Below are 18,695 nucleotides of genomic sequence, written 5' to 3'. Positions count from 1 at the left end.
CCCTCATCGATGGAGCAAGGAAACCTAACTTCCGCTGCGCTTGGATGCTTGATGACTCGGAGTCAGCAAGACTAATTCAGGCCTATGTAATTTCAACAGGAAGAAATCGAACTAATATACACAAATTCTCTGGAATGTAACACGGGAAAAAATCTAGATGGAGACAGAAAGTTAGCAAGTCAAAAGGCAAAAAAGGAGATCTAGTGGAGAGCGCTAGAGTTCAAACGGGGATGAGGATAGAATATGTCGCTACAGCATGATGTTGTCAAGGTTCTTCGAGAGATTGGTAGCAGGTGACACAAGCACAGCAGCGTCTTCCTCCTTGGACTGCTCGAGGTCCATTGGCAAAGTCAGAGAGTCGCTGCCCCCAACCTCCCTCGAGGACTCGATCTCTTCGGCTTGAGGTGATCGCAAACTGTGCGTGCGACGAGACTTCTCGGGAGTTCCCTTATAGAGCTCGACAAGGTCGAAGGGGCTGGGACAAGAATCTCTCACCATGCAGAAGCAGGAGGAGGACAAACAGGTGCAGTTGGTGGTAACATAGAGAAGGCGGTGATGGTGATATGATGACGGAGAGGAGGAGGAGGTGATGGTGCGGCTGAAGGCCTCACCTTGTGTCTGACTGAACGTCTTGCTTTCGTGGCGACGTGAACCCAAAGTCCTGCCACAGCCTCGAGGATCGTAAGGTTTGTGACCGCTCGCCCGCTACTGCTCCCGCAACCTTGACCACCGAGTCACCGAACCAACATGAAGGACTACAAATACCTTGTCTTGCTCCCTCGCGCGCTTCTCTATGTCTGGTCGGAGCTCCTGACTGGCATGTACAGCTAATGCTTCGCCATCATCGCCTTTCATCGCGGGGTGCGGCTCTTTGAGATGACGAGCGCGGAAGGGGTTGCTGCTCAATCCTGTCGCATCCTTGCTCTTCTGCCGCTTGGGAGGGACTGGCATGAGAATCTTGTGGCTTGACAATAATCTCTCGTCATCGACCCCGAAAGAGGAAGGGAAAGCCACGGCGATGGCGTCCGCTACCACCTCCATCCTCTCTTGGAGGCGGCTGTAGAGATCGTGATTCCTACTGTCAACCTTGGCGGCTTTCCTATCAAGAGCCCAGAGGTCTCCCTGCATCATCAACACGACCAGACACAAAGAGAACCCACACGCGCGAGCTTCAACGGGCTGCAAGAAGATGCTAAGCTCGTGGTCGTGATGGGTCGGTAAGTTCCACTGAAAGGGTTGAATGCTTCTCTTCGAGTCCACCGTCAATGCCAAGACCTTGTCAAACACGTGCGACCAAAACTTTGTGCTGCATGTGGTTGCTTTGCAGATACTGCACATGCCATCTTTGTGCTCTGGGCCGTTTAATGTCAAAAATCTTTGTGAACATTCAGCAGATATGAGATCGACTTGAAATATCCACTCCAAGTTTGCAAGGGGGAGCAGCCACTTCTTGCAGGCTGGCTCTTCCAGCAGAGTGTTTGCTAGATATGAATTTTGAAACTCGAGGAAAGCTGGAAGAGTCTGCGCGTTGTCACTGACCTCAAGTTCAATCTGATCGCTCAGCTCTGTTTGAGCGCAGTAGCCGTTATCCTCACGAACGTCTTGTTCTCTCTCAAAGTAACTCTTGTACATCAGCTCCAGCATGTGTGCGATATGAAGCGCTTCTATGTTCATAATCACTTGTCCCTGACTGTACGGGATCAGAACTACCATGAATTGTTTCCTCATTACGATTTCTACTCTAAGGCCTGCGATCTCAGCCTGAGAGCATACTTCCCGTCCTGCAAGGCCTGAAACAGCGATGAGAAGGCGGGCAAGTCTGGATGGGATGAAGGGGACATCTTCTCTTCCGCATCCACACGCTATGATCACGCGGCCCCTGCCATCCACGACTAGGCAACCCCTGCCATTCCCCATCGGGTAGTCCGTTGATAGAGGAATCCAACTTCGTGAGGGGTGGGGTGGTCAGGGTGGAAGTGGGGTGGTAGGGTAGTGCAAGTAAGAGCGGAATGGCCGGAGAAGGAGGGAGCAGCGGCTTGATCAAGGTGCCATGGGGCCGCTTCTTCGAAATTTCGCAAGAGCGCATGCGAGAAGCTTCTCCTGAACCATCACCTCCTCCCAACCCACTGGTTAGCGAGCCGCCCCTTCCCTGTGTCGTTAAGTCACAGAAAACTCAAGGGGGACAAGAGAAGGTCCAGGGCGTTGAAAGAGCGGAGCGTGAGTGATCGAGGCTCGCCCATCAACGATCAGGTGCACATTATGCATATCCTACGGACTTTCTGAGATTTTCTTTGTTGTCTGAAGTCCGTTGTCCGAAAGCGGCTGAAGGATGGAGGTATAGCGAGCATAGATAGTTTTGAGCCTGCGACTAAAGCAAATGAAAGGGAGAAGCAGTGAAGTAAAAGGGACGCAAGCTCTCAAGGTTTCTTGATCTCATGCTCCATCTCAAGTTTACAAGAGACTATAGCGGCTCCTGAACTATGACCGGGCCGAGGTTCACACGCTCTTTCGGCAACTGTCTCGTGATTGCCGCGCGACAGGGTCCGACACAGGTTTTCCTAGATCGCAGAGCTTGAGGCTCTGAGTGTTCTAAAGAGCCTCCAGATGTGCGAGACCTGTTGCTCGAATTCGTCCGTGCGAGGCATCATCAAAAGAAAGTTTATACGCCCCGCTTTTAGCTGAAATGATTTGATGTGCAGATGAAAGTAATGGAAAGCAGTAATGGCATGAGCGCATGGGTTCGTCAAAACCTTAAGCATGGCTTCGTTTGAGATAGTTATGCAAGGAGGAGGAGATCGTAGGCAAAGCCCTTCGCCGCAAATGTGAAAAGATGATTGCAAGTGGATTTTTAATCGATCGGATTTCTGAAATCTTATTTCAAAATGTTCGTCGTTGTCGCGTGTAAAGGTCAATTGATCGATATGAAACACCGTTGCTTCACTTGCCAATAGCGCACCACTGAATCTGCCAATTGTATTGCTGTGCGTTGTAGAACTTGTACTTACCACGCGTGTAGGCATAGACCCTGTAGTCGTTGTCAGTACTCTTTACGTCCATCAACGTGACTCACGTCAGCTCATTCTCCTTGTTTGTGTGGGACCAGGCAGTGGTACCGGAGACACGATCCACGGGGCCCTCCCCTCGGATGTTGGTCAGTACGAATGAAGATTTCTCGAACTTGCACGAGGAGGTATCAATCTTCGACTTGATAGCAACTGACCCTGCTCCCTCCCACGATGACGTGCTGCGTCGAGATGTTGGTGAACCGAGCAACCATTGCATGGGGTGTCACCTGCTCTGCCCGCAACATATCTGACCGAAGTTGGATAGGGTGTGTTGCTTGCCATTACCAGCCAGCACTCTTGGATTCGTACCTAAGTAGCCAGAGCGTCAGAAATACGAGGTGTGACCAGAAGATGATGAGTTACATGGAAATCCCTCTTGACGGGAGTAGGAATGTGGCACCTCGCTCACGGCACACCAATTCAGCTTCCATCCATCTTTCCTAGCATTGGATGATAATAGGCTCTGCTCCCCTGCTACTGGTTGGATCTTCACTGTGAAGCCGTCCTTGGTTGGTGCATGGATCCCGTTGAACCCATAAACCTAGCGATCATGGACAAAACGTTGGCAAAGGGAAGAAGAGAATCTCGCAGTCTACCTTTGCTACGCAATGCTCAGACGAACGCAGCTCAGAACCGCAAGAAGTGTCCGAGAGTGAAGCAAAGTAAAATGGCGCTCCCTGAGAAGCATCCCCTACATTGCTCAAATCGCATCTGGAGCATCAAGTCAGGTAACTGTCAAAACAACCACCTGCTTCTCGGACGCACCCGGATGTATCAACCCTAGTGCTTAAGCCACTCTTCCAAGCCTTCCACTCTGAGCTATCTGTGCTGCCGCAGCACATGCTCAGCTTCTGCGGACGATTTGCAAGGCTGATTCCCATTCCACACCACCTGTGCACAGAGTTTCACACCGGAAAAAAGCATCCATTAGGATACTTGAGACTCCAGCCATGCGATCGTATTTCATCGAGGTCCAACGTTTCTCTGCTTCTCAAGTAAACTTTGAGGTGTTTCTTGTCAACCCGATGATTTTCTGTTTCTACAATATTGTCCTCACTGAAAACCAGTCCGTTGGAGTGTTTTCCATATAAACTTGTGAAGTATATTGGCTGTGTCGCAAACTCGCATTTTGAAGTGTCAATGTTGACATAAATTGACTCTCCCTCTTGCTCAAATTTGCCACTTTCCCCACAGCAAAGATTTTGGCCAGTGTTGGAGGATACTTGGCATAAACTTTTCCCGTTCAATCCTGATTGCCCCGCATCTCCGATTCTTCCAGGGCTGCCGTCCTGACCTGCCATTCCTCTTCCTCCCTTATCACCTCTTAAACCCTATGAATCCATTAGCCTTCATGATTAGCTAATCAACAAGCATGATATCAACACCGCGTCTCCATCTCGTCCCGGCGGCCCTGGAGGACCTGGCGGTCCTTGCTTTCCTCGCTTCGCCTGAAGTTCTGATGCTCCTATGTGACATCTCAGCGCCTAACGTCAGGAATTCACCGTCCAACCCCTTGCCTGCCATGCCTTGAGGCCCAGGCAAGCCTGGAGCTCCAGGCTTCCCATCTTTTCCCTTGGGACCTTCGTCTCCTCTCGGTCCCTCCACGCCCCTCCTGCCTATTGGCCCTCGAGGTCCGCGCAGCCCCTGCATTCACATGTGAGAGACCAGTTAAGCACGTCACGGCTTAAAGCTCTCACTGTGTCTCCTGGAGCTCCGGATGGACCCGGTTTGCCATCCATCCCCTTAGGGCCTTGAATGCCTGGCGGACCTTCATCACCTGGGGGGCCCCGCCGTCCTCGTGCCCCAGGCGCTCCACGGGGTCCCTGTCAAGAACCGGGTTAACTCATATCTTCTCATCCTTTTGCTCACTCTACACCTGGAATCCGCGTATGCCGGGGTAACCTCGCCGTCCTGGAGGACCCTTCGATCCAATCTGTCCAGCTGTGATCTTTATCTTGACGTGTTGATGCTGCTTGACGCGGTTACGAATTTTCTCCATCAGCCTCTGTTTCCAACTGTTCAATAGGACTGAAAAAAGCTCATGAAACAAAACCTTTTCTTTTGCTAAAATTTCTCGAATTCTTGCCTCCTGGAGTTAATATGTCAACTATAGAAATCCAGAGATGTAGGATCATTGCCAGCTCGCTTTTGGTTGCAGAAGAGTACAAGTCTGTTGATGTCTCATCCTCAAGCAATAAATTTGAGGATTCCTGAAAAAATGAAATTGTCATGGATGTCACCCGACCATGCTCAGATTACCGACTTCTGATTGTTTCCAAACAAGTACTGGTCAAAAAGTTAGAACCATGTCTCAGTCATAAGTGCATACCAAGCGGGTAGAATAGACCACCACAAGGAGGGCGGCCGAGAACAACGCTCCTCCAAGTACTGCCGTCCTTCCAGCCCGCATGGTCAATACCTGGCAAGACATCAACGTCAACAATTGGGTTGAGTTGTTATCTGAGCGAGGTCCTTCCAGTTCGCAGAGTCGGTCTGCCGATTCATATCGACTTTGGGGTTGTTGTGAATGCACTCTAACTTCAGGCTCTCTCATCTTCTTTCCATGCAACCACGTCCTGGGCTTCCTCCCACATTCCCACAAGCTTCTGCTAGACCAGGACGGTCACCCATCGGGGGGTCGACTAATCGCTTGCTCCCTCATGGTCTGTCTTTCGATTCATAACCATAGCAACCCACTGCTCGGTCACCAGGCTCCTCTTGCGGGACATGCGAAGAGACACTCAACTTATGTCACCTCTGACTTTCCCAACTCTTCAATACAATTTTTTCACTCAATACTGGTTTTGGTATGATTTTCAGTCACCTAGCACATGTCCAGATGGTTCGCGCTGTGGGCCCGGCCCGGCCGAGTCCGGCGGTCTCGGTCCGAGTCGGCCATCCGGCACTGGGAATATGACAGTTACCGTACGGTTACATGAGTGGTTTCTGCGTGGCCAAATGGCAGAGAGGCGTTAGAGGAGAGGAGGGAGGGATCTTGTTTTACACGATTACATCTTGGATTCGAGTTGTTGTCCTCTTCGCTTTTGTTCTCAACTCTACGGGGATGTCGCGACATCGCAACGTAGGAGGATTGGTGGCGGAGGCGGAGGAAGAATTCGACGATGACTACTACCTTGAAAATGATCACGGACAGCTGCTTGAGATTGGCGCACGGGTAATGGCTCGATTCTACGATGAGGATGAGGTAGCTTTGAACTCATTATTCATTGCCATGAGCTTTGATGAATACAGTGGTATCCGGGATATGTTGTGGGAAAAACTGGTAGTGGCTACATGATCGAGTTTGAGGGATACGAAGAAGACGGTGCGCAAGAGACGGCTGTAGAAGATGTGGAGGTATTCAGACTGCTAGTTTGTTCATCCCTGACGTACCTGACTGCAGCTTCTTGACCCCTCCAAGACGAGGATTGTGAGGTATGCCGCTCGGCGATCTCAAACTTACAAAGCTGCTCCCCATTTGTAGGAGGAGAAAGAGGCCACGTCTTCAAGGGTAGACCTGGATACGTACTTATCTCGCCTCGCACAATTAAAAGAGGTAGGGAGAGTTGATGACTGAATCCTTCAGTAACACAGCATATCAGATTCTTGGGGGGCAAGTTGGGGAGAGTGACATGAATAGTGCACTTGAGATGTCGAATTTCGATGTTGAAAAAGGTAGGCTGTTTCCGTGGAGTCATATTACATTGAGGATGGCAGTTGAACAAGATTTCAATGTGTTCACGTTGTTCTTCTAAGATCTGCTTGGATATTTCTATGTTGTCTGCACTTGTTTTGCTGGAATACTCCACTTTGCTCAGCTTAATGTCGTTTTTTCATCTCATCTTGCTTTGACAGCTGTCTCTTTGCTTTTGGATTGGATTGCACATGGCAAGCCGGGGGGAGAATTAGTTTCGCCTGACAAAGCGAGGAAGCAAGCATCTACGCCTACAGTCCTGAAAGATCAAGAACTGAAGAAATCCAGCACCCCCCGCTCAGAGAAACCAACAGTCACACCGAAGAAGGGGAAGAGTGGCGGGAAGATGACTCCTTCATCGCAAAAGAAAAAAAACCAAGAATTTTCTTCAGTTGCGAATGAGTTGGATGGGCTTGGATTAGAGGAGCACGAGCTAGGAGAAGTAAGATGTGCTTCATGCGTAACAACTGATGTAACGTATGCTTGCAGACCAATGCAGGTGAAGTCGACGAAGAAGCTTTTGATCTCGTACCTGAAGTGGAGTCGGATGGTCGTGAAACGATCAGCTTGGTTGTTTGTAACGAGGATAAATGCAAAACCCTGACGTTGCTCCAGGTGGTTGTAGGGCATGTTGATGCTGGAAAGAGTACCCTCAACGGGCATCTGCTTTGCCTTCTAGGGTAAACTCCCATCTACAATACTTCGAATGACCATATCCTGCTAGATCTGTCGACCAACGCACAATGCACAAATATGAAAAGGAATCCAAAGCGATCGGAAAGGGAAGGTAAGACCATTCCTTAGGCCTTTTGAGCTGAAGCTTCATTGTCAGTTTTGCCTTTGCTTGGGTACTTGATGGGCATGCAGAGGAACGAGAGAGGTGCTGCGTTCAAAGATAGTGCGATACTGACGCTGGTCCCATGAAGGGGTGTGACTATCGATGTCGGTGTCACTCACTTCAAGACAGAGCACAGGTTCTGCGCATACTCAAGAGTGAGACCTGAATGACCGGCAGGCATGTGCAGCTGCTTGATGCACCCGGCCACAAGGATTTTGTTCCCAGTATGATTTCAGGAGCCGCTCAAGCGGATGCGGCGATCCTTGTCATCGATGGGTCGACGGGAGAGTTTGAAAGTGGCTTCCACTCTGGAGGCCAAACGGTGGAGCATGCCATCCTGGTGCTCCCTTTAGCATTCATGAAACAAGCTGATTTGCGAGATAGGTGAGAAGTCTTGGCGTGCAGCAGATGATTGTGGCAGTGAACAAACTCGACAATGTGGATTATTCCAAGGATCGATATGAGCAAATTCAAGACGAACTTTCTCGGTTTCTTGTGAAGGTATTCGAATAGCACATACATTCGCTTCTCTGATAGGCCTCATCGATACAGGCGGGCTTTCGTGCGAGCGATGTCTTTTTTATTCCATGCAGGTCCAAACCTTTCCGGTAACACTCTAGCTACGACAATAACCAGCGCCTTTGCAGTGGCTTCAGTGGGGAGAATCTTCTACAACGGAAGGATGCAAGGCTCACAGCATGGTGGGTTCGATTCGATCTGCCTGATTTTTGAAAGGAGTATTGCTCTGTAGGTACGACGGTCCAACGCTGATTGAGCTGATCGACCTCCTACGACCTCCTCCTCGTCCGGTAGACCTTCCTTTGAGGCTCAGCATCTCCGACGTCTTCAAGACACAAGCGATGGGTCTGGCATCTTGCCTTCAGTGGCCGATACTCAGAGAATGTGCCCTGCAGGAAGCTGTGTGGCTGGGCGAATCGAGGCAGGTGTGCTCAGCCCAGGGGCTCAGGTTCTACTCCGCCCTGGAGACTTGACAGCCAACGTAATGGGCAGGTTCGCTCGCTTGGTTGCTGAGTTGCTCCTCAGGTGCGAAGTGTGCAGCGTCATGGGAACAAAGTTGCGACGGCAAAGGCGGGAGATAGTGTGACTGTCGCGTTGACGTCCATCGACTTCGATCAAGTGCAAGTTGGAGCCTTTCTCTGCCCTCCTGAAGCTCCAATTCCCCTGTCATCGTAAGCCTCAATCCTCTCCTATTACTGGATCTCACCGTCCGCTTTCAGCTCGTTTCTTGCACAGATTCTCCTCTTTGACATTCAAGAACCAGGTATTGACTTTTCTGTGCGAACTTGCTTTGAACGAGTTTGCAGTTACACTAGGATACCAGGCCACCATGTATTTGCAGAGTACGAATGAGCCTGTCGTTGTTTCGAAGATGCTTTGCACCGTCAAGAAGAGCACGGGAGAGGTCAGCAGGTTGGCAGCTTGCTGTGTATGATCGTTTCTGTAGGTGCTCAAGAAGAGGCCTCGTGCGCTTCCCAAGCATACGACAGCCGTCGTTCAGGTTTGTCTTTGCCTTCAAGACTCAGGAAGCTAACACGTCGCAGCTGACGTGCAATCGACCAATATGTGTCGAGACTTTTAATGATTACAAGCAGCTGGGCAGGTAAGATTGAACTTCGTCGAGAGAAGCCTGACATAGCTCCCAGATTCACGTTGCGGGAAAGTGGAAACACGATTGCAGCAGGGACTATCATGAAAATTGTGTCCTAACTGTACAAGAGCTGTTGGTATCCTATACACCGACCTTTCTAGGTGACCTTTCTAGGTAGCTTGAAAGCCAACAAGAGTATTCGGCTTTTGTCAAGTGATGCCTTCGATAACATTTAAGGGTACAAAGGATTATGAAACCTTGATGATCAAACGACAAGGCTACACACAAGCAAACAAAGTTGTTGTCCAACCCGAAGAGAGCTGAGAAAGGGTGTGAGAATGCATCAGTACTTTGAAATTGCCGAACCTCTCATCGATCACATCCGTGTTGAGCTCAAGGATAGTTTTTACCGACGTCCGAGCCATTGCTGCAGCCAGTGGTCAAAGGTGCCTTGGCCTGACATATCGGCTCACCTGCGATGCTAGGCAAGGAATCGCCCTCCACCACCTGATACCGAGGTCCAATGTTCACCTTGTTGCGGGGATAGACGATCTCGGGGTCCCAGGGGCCGGTGGAGAGAAACTGGGCGTTGCTATTGTACAGATATACCCAGTCCATCGAGAGCTGGAACTCTGACGCCATTTGTGAGAGCGTCAACCCTTGGGGGACGCAATAGTTGCATCGCTCTATGTCGTAGGTGATGCAGAACGATCCAGGACTCTGACCCCCGGGCGCATTAAATTGTGCCATTGCATCAACAGCTTCTATGCAGAGCAAGAGTAGGCGGCCTTCCATGCCTCGAGTTGGCGTCCAGGTCAGCTCGGCTTCACTTGTGAATTGGTTCGCCTGAGAACCGATCACAGTCTGCAAGAAATACAAATCATCGGCAGGACAGTCTGACGGGCAGTTTGTTCCCATTTCTGCTCCTTCGCATATACTGTTTCCACAACATGACGATGACATGTTAGCTGTACATGCCTGTACACTGACTCCTGCTCCAACGCAATTGGGGCATGTTGGATACTGTGCAATGCGGAGTAGAAGACTGTATTGCCTTGCAACTGCATACACGGCATAGTTCATTGTGCAACCAACTGTAGCTGTTTGATACTGCTCTTGAAAGCATCCAACAGTCAAATCAGCTGGATTGCATATTCCAGTCACGAACCAGCGAGCACGAGCAGACAGGACTTCAATTTGCACACATTGAATCTTAGATGCCGTTGTTCCTGTACTCTGAATCATCCGAGCCTGATAGCAGATACTATACACTTGTCCTTCTTGACCCATCGAGGGTGAGAAGCTAAAGTTGCGTGAGTAACCCCTTCCATGAAACACGAAAGGGTAATTGATTGTTTCTATCGCAGAAAGCCGTGAGCCCATCGGGGCCCCAGGGTCCGAAAGAATGGAAATCTCCAATTCTCCCTGTATCACAGAAGCGGCCATGATTGGAAACATAAGCGTTTGGTCAGTTGCTACAGTCAGGAGGTCTCCTGGAATTGGAGTTTTGTCGATGAAAAAGGGGTGATCTGAGCACAAGTCAGCAATTGCTCAGTCTTTATCTCCCAAGGTGACATTACCTGCTACCCCAAGCAGGAAGCAATAGGGACAGCTAACACTTCCAGGATACTTGCCGTACATGCGAAACCACAAAGCACGATCGACATACGACGGTACGACTTCGGACGTCTCGAAGCAGACCTGAAGCACCCTAAGCACAAGATGGAATCAAGTCGCTCACCAATATACCAAAAGCGGATTTCCAGCATCTTGTCTTGTACAATTCGACCCGGGGCAAGTCGTCTTATCTGATGGACCCTTGCAAACTAAAGATGTTCCGTTGGGATGTACGCATCTATACGTTCCCAATGAGATCAAGTCCCACTCGATCTCTACCGTCACGTCATTCTATGCCAATTTCGAAATTTTCAGTGAACTGTGGCACTCTGTAAGCAAGACTCTCTCACCAAAACGGATGGATTGGAAATGCAAGCATCGTAAGGCAAACTCCCACAGCCGTACTTTAAAGTGCCGACCACCAGAGGAGGCTGACAACAACTTAATCATAAATCAAGAATAAGATCAAATGAATTGAGCGAACCACGTAGGATTTGTCGAAGGTTACATTAATTGTCACCTGGACAATCAACGTTACAAAGGCATAAAAGCAGAGATCATCTACATTTCTGAGAGGATTGCTGTCTTGGGCCTGGAGACTATACCTAAACTTTTCTCCAGCTGTCGCATATATGACTTCACAACATTTAGACAGGCCCTTACACGGGCAAACTTCTAAAGAACAGCATGTGCAACAACCCTGAGCAGAATTCACCAGAACATGATTGTGAGCCAGGAAAGGATCACTTAAGGATCACTTACCCCCGTGCAGGAATCTACTCCTGAAGGTAGGACAAATTGTGGCGGTATCAAGGAAGAAGACGGCAAACTGTTGACATAGATGCACGAAGGGGCAAATGATGTAGTTTCTCCACTCCTACAAATTGTGAAATTGTGTTTGCTTACCAAATGAACATTCACAATAACGGTGATGGCATAGAGTAAAGGTACTGAAAGTTCGCTGTATAAATCGAAGAGTTGTCTGCTGCTGTGAAACACAGCATGAGCAATCCCAGCTGGAGTTATTGAATCAGACCAGCAGATACACAAGCGATATTCATACCTGTGAAGGATCTTCACAACGAGGCTGCCATGTAATATCTATGTAACCAGTTCCTTTTGGATTGTTCTGCGGTCAAACGAACAATCAACAAACCCCAATAACTTAGTTGGCCTTATCATGCTTCACCTTGCGAACATCGTAAGGTTCTGGTGTAACTCTTGCAGAAAGTTGCATGCCCCTTGGAAGATCTCCTACTTGTGTGATTGCTTGAATCTGTCGAATATTGAGGCTAAGATTACACATCCGCAAGATCAAAATGTTTTACAATGTCAGGGGGTGTTGAACACGGATAGCGCCCGTCGTCTAAATCCTGTCAACATGTTTAGAGTCCATCACACTTTCTAAGGGTAGGAGCCAACTTTGTAAGCCACCCGTAATGTTGTTGCCTGGTACGATCCCATTGTCCATTGTTGTGTTCCGCACTGAATCGTAATAGGCGAAAAACGGGTCGTCAAAGGAGTGACGCCTGAAAATAAAAATTCTCGATGCAAACATCCAACAATAGCAATTGTCAACCTGTAACTCCAAGTGCCGATGTGTAGGGATCTCCTACATTTCAATTCTTCAAACCAAGAAATATCAATCTTGCTTTGCAATCAACCGTTATACGTTGCATATGGAGGATTTCCATTTTGTTGAGCGTTTACAACCTGCCGATTGTTAGCAGATAACAAAATTAACATGAAAACCACGACAGCATACCTGAACGAGAAAATCGACAGTGAAGCTTGGGAAACAATGCAAACCAAATTGAAACAAGTACATCGTCAGCAAATGCGAAAGGAAGAAAGCTCATCTACCTGGCATCTTTTGTTGCCGTCGGAACGCATCCCATGCAATAAGCGATGATAGATAATTGAAACAGGCCCTCTGTGCACATCCAGCACTTATTCCCATTTCCTGGGAGAATGAAAACGTACCTGCAGTGATAGGAAAATCTACAACGCCAGTTGTAGCGTCGATTTGGACCTATATGACACAAAGTCAATTTCGCTATCTGTTTTTTCTAATAATTTGATTCCTGAGGTGGAAGCACATATGGTCCCGGCTTGACACAAATTCCAGTGAGTGCCAAAGCACTACAGTACTCAGTCAATTGTGATCGTTTCTATGCCAAGTTGACGTCAAAACCTCGTTCCATCCGCAAGCACACTGTGTTCAACACAGCGGTAATAGCCCATTTCGTTCTGTGTAGGCAAGCGAAAGCCTGACACAAAACTCAACCAATCTCTGAATCAAGTGCAAAATTTTGTTGTACGAAGTTTCGATTGGTAGGTCTGCGCATCCGTTTCAGAAAAATACAAACGATGAATTCACACAGGATCACCGAATTTGGATGGTAAGTCTGAACTGTGAAGCGAACTCGCTGTAGGTTCCCAGGTGAACATTGCTTGTCGTCATATGCAACTCCTACAGATTGACTAATCAACATGATGGCATGACAGAATCATCAAAATAATGACCATCCTTGCGAAGTATCACTTTGTCTGGCATCTTGAAGCGTGGAGATAAGAATGGATAACTACATACAAGATTTCAACAACAATAAAGATCAAGCATATCTCAATAACGTCGTAAGCCCCGGGTATAGTTGTACACCGGCTTGAAGATAAAACGATAGTCCTGCGCAAGGATTAGGTTCAGACCCCATAACATGCATGATTCAAATCTGCCTCCATTATTCTGCAACTCGATTAGTGAGTTCAACGTCTGACTGTCCGGAGGGCGACAACAACCCGAGAAGAACAGCTGCATGATAATTCAGATTCACCAATGAGCGACTTTTCAGCACTCACAGTGTAGTCGCCGTATTGGCTAAATTCTAATTCAAAAGAGAATTGCGCATGAACAACTTCGTCGTTGCTGTTGGAAACCACATGATCAGCGAACAGGGAATTAGAATAAATAATCACCGTGTGCTCGTCGAAACCCTCGTGATTTGAAAATTGTATTGGTACGTAGAAGGAATAGAACAAGGAACTGCATTGCAATCAAGTCATCAACGAAGAAATATGACCGATCACAAGACCGGAAGTACACAACATTCAAAACATACAAGTCATTCGCAACCGACTCACCGGTGCAGTCAATCAATCCTGATCTGGATTTCGTAACATCTGGCACCGTAGAAGTATCCCCCAAGCCTCGCCTGAATCACATCCAATCGACCTCCTTAAAAGGATCGTTAAACAATCAGAACTCACTATACCTGTATCCAATTTTGAGTTCATCTACACTAGGCAAAGATTCTGTTCCCATATTCCGATCGAGTCTTCGGGAGCGAGTGAGCAAAAGAAATCACAGCAACCTTTCGTTACCTCAAAACAGTGCTAATACCAGCCTTGAAATTAGCTACATCCTGTTCCAGATTTGTGAGGAATCTGCTGCTGCCATATTCGAGCTGCCAACAAAAATCAATGTTCGTGAACATTCTCATACACGTTGTTCCGAAGACCTTAGTGCTGAATGATGCTCTAATCGTTGCGCCAATGCATAAACTTCTCGTACATTGAAGGCAGACCTGGAACACTATGAATGCGCATGCAATATTCGCAAGTGCGATACCTCAGGAAAAAGAGGATCATAAAATCTTGACTCGACATTGTTATTCTGACATGTCTTCCATGAGATATCTCCTCCAACAAAGGCACCAGCAGCTGCAGATTGTCACGTTGTGAAGCGAGCCATAGTATCTGGGTCACCATTTGAAGTAGATGGAAAGGAGAACAAAATCGAAGCGATCAAGATGCATGAGGAGAGAGCTGAAGTAGTTGTGACGTTGGCAGTGATTGCAAAGATCGAGAAACTACCTGAGGATGAGATGGTCTCACAATTTCGTAGTGTCTCTGTAGCCACCATGATCGCGCGTGTCCAGACCTCACTGTCTAATCTGCATGACTGTACCCTTCATTCCGAAAGGTCAAGAGCAACTAGCAGATCCTTGCATGCAGCTAGCATGGCATAGGGCCCGCCTCGGGGTACACATAAACAAAGTCCACCCATCTCATCCCTCTCATGGAGTCTACATTTGTAGGGTAGGGGTCATGCAAGTCCTGTACACCCCTGGTTTGCATGGTGCGACTGGTGATTGCTCTTGCCCTCGTGTCGTCAGGTAAGGCAAGAGGATACTAGTGAAAGAGCGCTAAGAACATAATCAGAGCAAACGAGGGAGGAGAGTAGGACCAATCGGGAAAGTTAGTTAGATTGGGTGCGGAAAGGAACGACACATGGGAGCGAGAAAAGAACGACGAAGTTTGAGAATGGAAGGAAAATTGATTGAAGGAGGTAGAAAGGCACCAAGGATAAGTATTATCACTAAGACTCATTGACATTAGTGGAATGGCTTCCTCCTCCTTCAATGCTTCACCTCGCTGATTGCTCCTTGTTTGCAACTCTCGTGACAGTCGCCTCGTTCTCTCTCTCCTCCCATGCCGTGCATGGCTCGTCCAATGCCGTGCATGGCGTCAGATCGCTTCGCTGCGACATTCGAATCGAAAAGGACGAGAAGGCTGTGGGTCATGCCCTCTGCAACTACGTCAAAGAGGCAGCGAAGACTGCCATTGAAGCTCGTGGACACTTCGCCCTTGCTATTCCGGGAGGGTCAATCTTAAAGATGTTGTCAACTATGAAGGATGATAAATCTGTTGACTGGTCTAAGACAACAATGGCCTATGTCAATCATCGTGCCGTGCCAAATGAGGACGAGACTGCAACACACCTCAAGGTTGCAGCTTAAAGGGTTGAGGAGCTATCTGCATGTTGATTTGGGGTTCGCAGGCAAAGCGACTCTTCCTCGATGAATGGGAGAAGGAAGGTTTGAAGGTCTTAACTCTGTCTGGTAGCACAGATGCCATGGTTGAGGCAGACAAGTACGCGAACTCCCTCCGCGTTCTCCCGGAGAATGTACTTCCACGAGACAAACAAACAGGCTTCCCGATGTTCGATCTCATGCTCATCGGAGTTGGACTCGACGGTCATATCGGATCGCTGTATCCTGATCGAGAGGAGGTACCAGGATCCAGCTCTTAATGAAGTTGCTCTCTGACTCTTGACAGGTGATGGACAAGGACAAGTGGGTGTTGCCGGTGGTCAAGTCAAGGTGAATGGTTGGGGAAGAGTGGGCGTTCTAATGTCGTCTCAGCTCTAGCTCGATCACTCTCTCCCTTCCCTTGATCAAGTCCTCCCGCAAGGTAAGAATAGTTCATGAAGATGACCGACGGTGTAACTTTATCCATCACAGATAGTTGTGGCCTCGGCAGGCAAGTCTGAGAAGTATCCTCTTGGCAAGGCGTGTTTTCTGCCTCACCCCTTCTTCCCTGAGTGGCACACGCAGGCTGAGGCGATGGTCCGTGCATTGGAGAAGAACGAGACCCCCAGCACCTTTCCAGCAAGTGCCTTGAGGTGCTTTCAAGACATTCTGTTCCTCCTGCTCATAAAACAACAGGAATTGCGCTACCTGGATCATGGATGATGGAGCGGCTGAACTCCTATCCAAAAAGGTCTGATCGGTCGACATCTCGCATGCAGACTGCTAAAGAGGGTTATGAACTTTTTTGACAAGGAATGAATGCCTTTCTGGTTTAGCGAGGCACTACCCTTGCTCTTCGTAAAGGTGAATACACTCCTCCATCAAATGTAACACCCGAGATGCTGGGAGTTTCAGCCTAGAGGTGTCAGAAAAGTTACCACAGGGATAACTGGCTTGTGGCAGCCAAGCGTTCATAGCGACGTTGCTTTTTGATCCTTCGATGTCGGCTCTTCCTATCATTGCGAAGCAGAATTCGCCAAGTGTTGGATTGTTCACCCACTAATAGGGAACGTGAGCTGGGTTTAGACCGTCGTGAGACAGGTTAGTTTTACTCTACTGATGAGAGGTTGTCGTAATGGTAATTCAACTTAGTACGAGAGGAACCGTTGATTCAGATACTTGGTATTTTCGCTTAGCTGAGAAGCTAGTGGCGAGAAGCTACCATCTGCAGGATTATGACTGAACGCCTCTAAGTCAGAATCCATGCCAGAAACGATGACGGCTGCCCGATGACATGAGTACCGATAGCCTAGGCCTGTACCGTAAGAGTGGCGACGGGTCGCGCGGTGAGGCCATTTCAAAGGCACCATATAGATACCTAAACCCTTCTCTCCTTTCCTTCCAAACTCTCTGCCCAAGGAAATTGCCTTCAAAGAAGCTTCCTTGCTCTCGACGGTAGAGAGACGGGCTGCCTCTCTCTTCCAGCTAAGGACAGCTGCAGCACGAAATATCTTACAACGAGGGTAGCCAGATTTTTGTGATATAGATTGAAGGTGAAAGATCCAATGTTCTCTGTCTCTGTATTGCTACTTGTGCATCTGAACAAACAATTCTCTATTCGCTATCCTGCAGCTTAGATCTCCATCATTAGAGGGCAACATGAAACCCTTTGCTAGTATCCAACTTGGGCCGCCAATCGTGTTCAAATCGAACAGAGTCTTGTCACGGTATCGTCACTCCGTTTCGCATGCTGTTTCAAATGAGTCGAACTCGCACGATGCGCTTTATTGACAACATACTGACAATCATACTGTCGAATTTTTCATAAATATCACCTTCCCTTCACCTTCCCTTCACCTTCCCTTCACCTTCCATTCACCTTCCCTTCACCTTCCCTTCAAACACATTCAGCAGTTGGACTCTGGTGCGAACATGTTGCTGCTACAAAGGATGCGCAGCTTCATCAGATAACGGCATTGCAGGTGCAACACAGGGTGCAACCAACGATCCAACGAAATAGATAGATGGAGGGGATGAGGGCTTCCCCCGAAAAGCCGCGCCATGTTGTATGCCCTTGTCCCGCTCAACCAACAGGTAACAAGCCTGAGAGGAGAGTGCCAGTGGATGAAGGGAAAAGTTTGAGCGAGCAAGAAGAAGTAATGCCCTCCATGAGGGGAATCTGATAGCACGGGGCTCCGTGAGCTGTATGGAAGAATGAGTTGCATTTATTTGATTCGCCAAGGATCGATTTGGTTGCTGACTTTTCCTGTTCATAGCAGCAGGGATATGCTGGTCAGCCCATCATCCTGGTAGGTGCTGGCCCTTTGGATGGAAGCACCTGGTTCTCGTGTCAATGTTAGCAGATGCTTTTCTGACTCTTTCACGTTTCTGGTTAGGCATAACTGTGATGATCCATGGGGATGTTACCTCCAGGGCCCCGGTAACCCTGCATCCAATGCTTCCAACCCTCAGGGACACACCACTTGGGTCCCCGTCGATTGGTCCTCCTGGCCTAACGTATGTAATCTCTTCTTGCACACAACTATGCCGAACTCATCTCACTATGTGTGTTCACAGTACAACTCGCACGGATACGGAGTGTATTGAAGTGTCTGTGCGAAAAGAAGAACTCCCTTGATATCATCTCTTTTCTCTGGTTTCTCCTGTCGTGCACATCTGCATCAGTAGAAACTTCTGATCGCATTCAAAGCTGGCTTGTTCATTCTGGTTTGCTTACCGTAGTAGTCCATGTGCACTCCACTCAGTCATGATCGCTGCTGGACTCGGCCTGATGCACAGGACTGCTTACTCATCAAGTGATCGGACAGCCTGTCTACCCAGTGACTATCGAGGCCGCTGCCATTCTTGTTAACAGAAGAATTGTCAGTCAATGAGGACTCTGAACCACAGTGGTTGCAAACCAGGCTCCGAGCCTGCCGGGGCTGGACAGTTTGCTCTCTGCCTCCCTCCCTCCCTCCCTCCCTCTCTTCCTCTTTCCCTTCCCCCTCCCCCCATCCCCCTACCCTACCTCCTCCTCCTTCTCTCTCCTCCTCCTCTCTAC

General features: G+C 48.6%; 8 protein-coding genes across 8 annotated transcripts; 2 read left to right on the top strand and 6 right to left on the bottom strand.

Annotated features, from left to right (window-relative positions):
* Positions 1-249: 249 nt before the first annotated feature.
* Positions 250-1,922, bottom strand: GUITHDRAFT_166497 (hypothetical protein; the record flags this gene model as incomplete). Its single annotated transcript, XM_005820243.1, has 3 exons — positions 766-1,922; positions 612-721; positions 250-475 (listed from the first exon to the last, which is right to left on the bottom strand). The coding sequence occupies exons 1-3, from the start codon at positions 1,915-1,917 to the stop codon at positions 250-252; spliced, it is 1,488 nt and encodes a 495-aa protein (XP_005820300.1). The 5' UTR covers positions 1,918-1,922.
* A 74-nt stretch (positions 1,923-1,996) lies between these two features.
* On the bottom strand, positions 1,997-2,920 carry GUITHDRAFT_156082 (hypothetical protein). Its single transcript, XM_005820242.1, has 7 exons — positions 2,700-2,920; positions 2,605-2,658; positions 2,468-2,552; positions 2,385-2,422; positions 2,305-2,335; positions 2,179-2,250; positions 1,997-2,129 (listed from the first exon to the last, which is right to left on the bottom strand). The coding sequence occupies exons 2-7, from the start codon at positions 2,643-2,645 to the stop codon at positions 2,109-2,111; spliced, it is 288 nt and encodes a 95-aa protein (XP_005820299.1). The 5' UTR covers positions 2,646-2,658; positions 2,700-2,920; the 3' UTR covers positions 1,997-2,108.
* A 758-nt stretch (positions 2,921-3,678) lies between these two features.
* On the bottom strand, positions 3,679-4,388 carry GUITHDRAFT_166496 (hypothetical protein; the record flags this gene model as incomplete). Its single annotated transcript, XM_005820241.1, has 3 exons — positions 4,002-4,388; positions 3,831-3,956; positions 3,679-3,776 (listed from the first exon to the last, which is right to left on the bottom strand). Coding segments are annotated over exons 1-3 (588 nt in total), but the record flags the coding sequence as incomplete, so codon positions are not given.
* A 1,741-nt stretch (positions 4,389-6,129) lies between these two features.
* HBS1 (Hsp70 subfamily B suppressor 1-like protein) lies at positions 6,130-9,325 on the top strand (the record flags this gene model as incomplete). Its single annotated transcript, XM_005820240.1, has 22 exons — positions 6,130-6,270; positions 6,318-6,422; positions 6,469-6,500; positions 6,652-6,740; positions 6,921-7,201; positions 7,249-7,329; positions 7,375-7,439; positions 7,484-7,546; positions 7,592-7,639; positions 7,686-7,733; positions 7,775-7,937; positions 7,982-8,098; positions 8,150-8,205; positions 8,254-8,298; positions 8,349-8,461; positions 8,512-8,597; positions 8,642-8,787; positions 8,836-8,879; positions 8,923-9,020; positions 9,063-9,116; positions 9,160-9,218; positions 9,262-9,325. 22 exons carry the CDS (start codon positions 6,130-6,132, stop codon positions 9,323-9,325), a joined length of 1,998 nt encoding a protein of 665 aa, XP_005820297.1.
* Positions 9,326-9,599: 274 nt separating this feature from the next.
* Positions 9,600-10,124, bottom strand: GUITHDRAFT_120482 (hypothetical protein; the record flags this gene model as incomplete). The annotated part of the gene is made up of 1 exon (XM_005820239.1): positions 9,600-10,124. The coding sequence occupies one exon, from the start codon at positions 10,122-10,124 to the stop codon at positions 9,600-9,602; it is 525 nt and encodes a 174-aa protein (XP_005820296.1).
* A 2,981-nt stretch (positions 10,125-13,105) lies between these two features.
* GUITHDRAFT_120481 (hypothetical protein) lies at positions 13,106-14,745 on the bottom strand (the record flags this gene model as incomplete). Its single annotated transcript, XM_005820238.1, has 10 exons — positions 13,106-13,163; positions 13,214-13,296; positions 13,486-13,509; positions 13,800-13,866; positions 13,916-14,035; positions 14,096-14,158; positions 14,205-14,287; positions 14,342-14,407; positions 14,452-14,543; positions 14,589-14,745. 10 exons carry the CDS (start codon positions 14,743-14,745, stop codon positions 13,106-13,108), a joined length of 813 nt encoding a protein of 270 aa, XP_005820295.1.
* Positions 14,746-14,957: 212 nt separating this feature from the next.
* Positions 14,958-16,494, top strand: GUITHDRAFT_156077 (hypothetical protein; the record flags this gene model as incomplete). The annotated part of the gene is made up of 8 exons (XM_005820237.1): positions 14,958-14,998; positions 15,291-15,610; positions 15,664-15,894; positions 15,942-15,985; positions 16,028-16,076; positions 16,127-16,174; positions 16,220-16,287; positions 16,331-16,494. Coding segments are annotated over 8 exons (862 nt in total), but the record flags the coding sequence as incomplete, so codon positions are not given.
* Positions 16,495-16,528: 34 nt separating this feature from the next.
* GUITHDRAFT_55009 (hypothetical protein) lies at positions 16,529-16,690 on the bottom strand (the record flags this gene model as incomplete). Its single annotated transcript, XM_005820236.1, has 1 exon — positions 16,529-16,690. A coding segment is annotated over one exon (162 nt), but the record flags the coding sequence as incomplete, so codon positions are not given.
* Positions 16,691-18,695: the final 2,005 nt, after the last annotated feature.

The sequence above is a fragment of the Guillardia theta genome (assembly GCF_000315625.1).
Source record: "Guillardia theta CCMP2712 unplaced genomic scaffold GUITHscaffold_184, whole genome shotgun sequence".
Taxonomy (NCBI): Eukaryota; class Cryptophyceae; order Pyrenomonadales; family Geminigeraceae; genus Guillardia; species Guillardia theta.
Note: the sequence above shows the minus strand (reverse complement) of the source record. Positions and strands in the feature narration are given on the sequence as shown.